This window comes from Lottia gigantea (genome assembly GCF_000327385.1).
Source record: "Lottia gigantea unplaced genomic scaffold LOTGIsca_533, whole genome shotgun sequence".
Lineage (NCBI taxonomy): Eukaryota > Metazoa > Mollusca > Gastropoda > Lottiidae > Lottia > Lottia gigantea.
In genome coordinates this window covers 16,195-19,053 of record NW_008709825.1, presented here as the reverse complement: position 1 = coordinate 19,053, position 2,859 = coordinate 16,195, and the positions used below count along the sequence as shown (strand labels likewise).

The 2,859-nt window shown below is 31.3% G+C and overlaps 1 protein-coding gene across 1 annotated transcript; it reads right to left on the bottom strand.

Moving 5' to 3' along the window:
* Positions 1–612: 612 nt before the first annotated feature.
* LOTGIDRAFT_239623 (hypothetical protein) lies at positions 613–2,638 on the bottom strand (the record flags this gene model as incomplete). The annotated part of the gene is made up of 5 exons (XM_009062844.1): positions 613–686; positions 904–1,017; positions 1,744–1,841; positions 1,999–2,116; positions 2,618–2,638. The coding sequence occupies 5 exons, from the start codon at positions 2,636–2,638 to the stop codon at positions 657–659; spliced, it is 381 nt and encodes a 126-aa protein (XP_009061092.1). The 3' UTR covers positions 613–656.
* Positions 2,639–2,859: the final 221 nt, after the last annotated feature.

Below are 2,859 nucleotides of genomic sequence, written 5' to 3'. Positions count from 1 at the left end.
GGGAGATTGCCGACCCCACCACTGAACTAAAAAATTGCCATAACTTCACCAATTTCGACGCTAGAGGTATAATCTTTCTTTCTGGCGAAAGATTATCATGTCCCCTATCTTTTTCAGCCAAAAACATAAAATCGAAATTTTTCAAACTTTCGAGAAAATCGACATTCATGTTCCACCCGAATTTTCAAGTGGAACATCGCATATATTTTGGTTTGGGGAAAAATCTGAAACCAAAAATGCTGCAACAGGCAGGTTTTTAAAATAAGAACATTAAATTTGGAACGTAGCAACTTCCGTTGGATGTGTACCTTCATTGCAAATTTAGACCTGAACTAAAATGGTCATAACTTTGCCAATTTGCACGCAAAGTACAACTTTTGTTTCTAACGAAAGTTTATCATATCCCTATTTAACTTGTGTAAAAGATTAAAGAGGGATTATTCGCCGAGTTTCTTCTCTACACCTCTCTATAAAAGGTAAATGATCTTACATTGACAACGAAATTGATATATATGTAAATCGAATGGAGATATAATTTGTAAATAATTCTTTTAACGTTAAGCTGGTTCATAACACCTTTTCACGAGTATAAAACAAGGAAATGTTTTTTTTGATAAGTTTATTCATATTTTTCCAATAGAACGTTCACCAACATTTTATTTCAATTCCCTTCGAGATATCAGCATCTGAAAATATATAAACGAATCATTCAAATCAGAGATAAAAGAAATACAGTCTACGTCCTACTTATTATGTAGTCCCAAAATAAATAAATAAAAAAAAAAAATAAAAATAAATAAATAAATAAAAAAAAAAAAAAATAATAATAAAATAAAATAAAATAATAAATAAATAAATAAATAAATAAATAAATACAATTTTTATAAATAGATAAATAAATACCTTAAGGACATACACCACACAGGATATTACAATCAGTTGGGAAGTTACCGTATTTTTTACAATCTGCCGCAGTAAAACTAGTACACCACGATTTTTGACCTCCACTACAGTCCTCTGAAAATAAGACAATACTTATGGAGATCGGAATCTTCTGGGACACCTTTCGTATTTATAAGCATTTTATTGTAGTGTTGTAGAAGTAAGAAGTTCGATAAAGATTGACATTGTGAAGATGAGGCTCAGGTCGACCTTACCACATAGACTCTTATAACAACTGCATTTTCAGTTTGCACTATGTGGAATCTGATTAGTCGACCAGTGACCTGTGTAAAAACGGATAGCTTAAAATTCTCAACTGCCGTCTGATGCATTCTACTTTCTCTACTAACATATTTTTAATTGTGTCCATCTGAGAGTTCAGAATCTTGAACAGTTCAGTTTATCGCAGTTGCTATTAGTCGATAATTTTTTAGATCTGAACATTTCGCCCGTGTGTTACAAATTGCAAGTAAAGAGTTTCGCCCAAGAAAACACAACGGAATTCACCATTCATTGCCGAGTCAGATTCAGCTTCCGGAACTGCCGAGAATTGCCGAATGTAATCTCAATAGTATTGTATTAAAATTCCGTCCCAATAATGTAATGTAAAACCCGTTTCTTGATAACATAAGAAATTGTAGGATAGCGAAATTTAAAGAGTCTGTCATATTGTCACAACATTAAAACATCCCCATAGCATAGCAATATCAATGATGATCATACAACAAAATGCCACTATTTTGTCGAGGTGATCACGGCTATTCCGATTTTGTATCAGAAAAAAAACACAAATAGACTTACTGTCGGTACAGGTTGAACCAGTGTAAGGTTTGTTACAAGAACATTGACATGTGTTTTGATCCAAGTTCCACCATTTTCACATTGTTTTCCATCACATGCTGTAAAAGAAAACAACTATACAGTATATAAGATATACAACGACTAAAGATACGATAATGTAGCTTATAATATGCGTAATTCCGATTTCTCTCAAATAAACATTGATTAACATTTAGAAACTATTGGCATTAAGTGCCTTAAATAATAAATACTTACGATAGGGGCAAACACCACACATCATATTACAGTCAATGGGAAAGTTACTGTATGTGGTACAGTTAGCTTTAGTATAACTGGGTTCTACACCAAGACTTTTCTGAGTTTGTACATTGTACTGAAATACATATAAAAATAAAATGCAGTGAAACTTGAAAGGGCTTACACCTTACGTTGCAGTTCATAGTGGGTAACAAGGGGGGAACAATGACCAAGTGTAATTGTCCAGCGGCATATAATTATGATCTTTAAAGAATAATATCACCCAGTAAAAAAATATTATAAAGCATCTGGTATTGATAATAGACCCAATGACTACCTTTACCTTAGAGGAAGCAGAATATCTCAAACAAATCGATCCTATCTGTTTCATAGGAATAATAAATATATTTGTTTCGAGGCAATGGAACAATTAACACGCATATAAATATGAAATAACAACAGAAAAATAAAATCTAAAATATGGAAAATATAATTCACATAGATCTAGAAAATAAAAAAATATAACATAATATATTTTCGATTATAAAAATATGTAGGAAATTTTAAGGTCGTGATGGAAAACTCCTTGATAAATACAAAATGAATTGATCTTTGCAGGTCTCCACTACTATATTACCTTTACTCCCGATTTTTCCATTCTTCGGACGAGATTTTTGATTCACAGCATTGTCTTACCGAATGGATTTTTATATACGTATATATATACGTAGAGTAGGGGTGTAAATAACATCATTTTATACTTTAGGAAAAAATTTGATTTGACCTCTGCTGAAATGATTTAATATTTATAAATACTTATAATATTTAACTTTATAATAATTCATTTAACTATAATAAGATCTTTCCTAGGCTGATTAA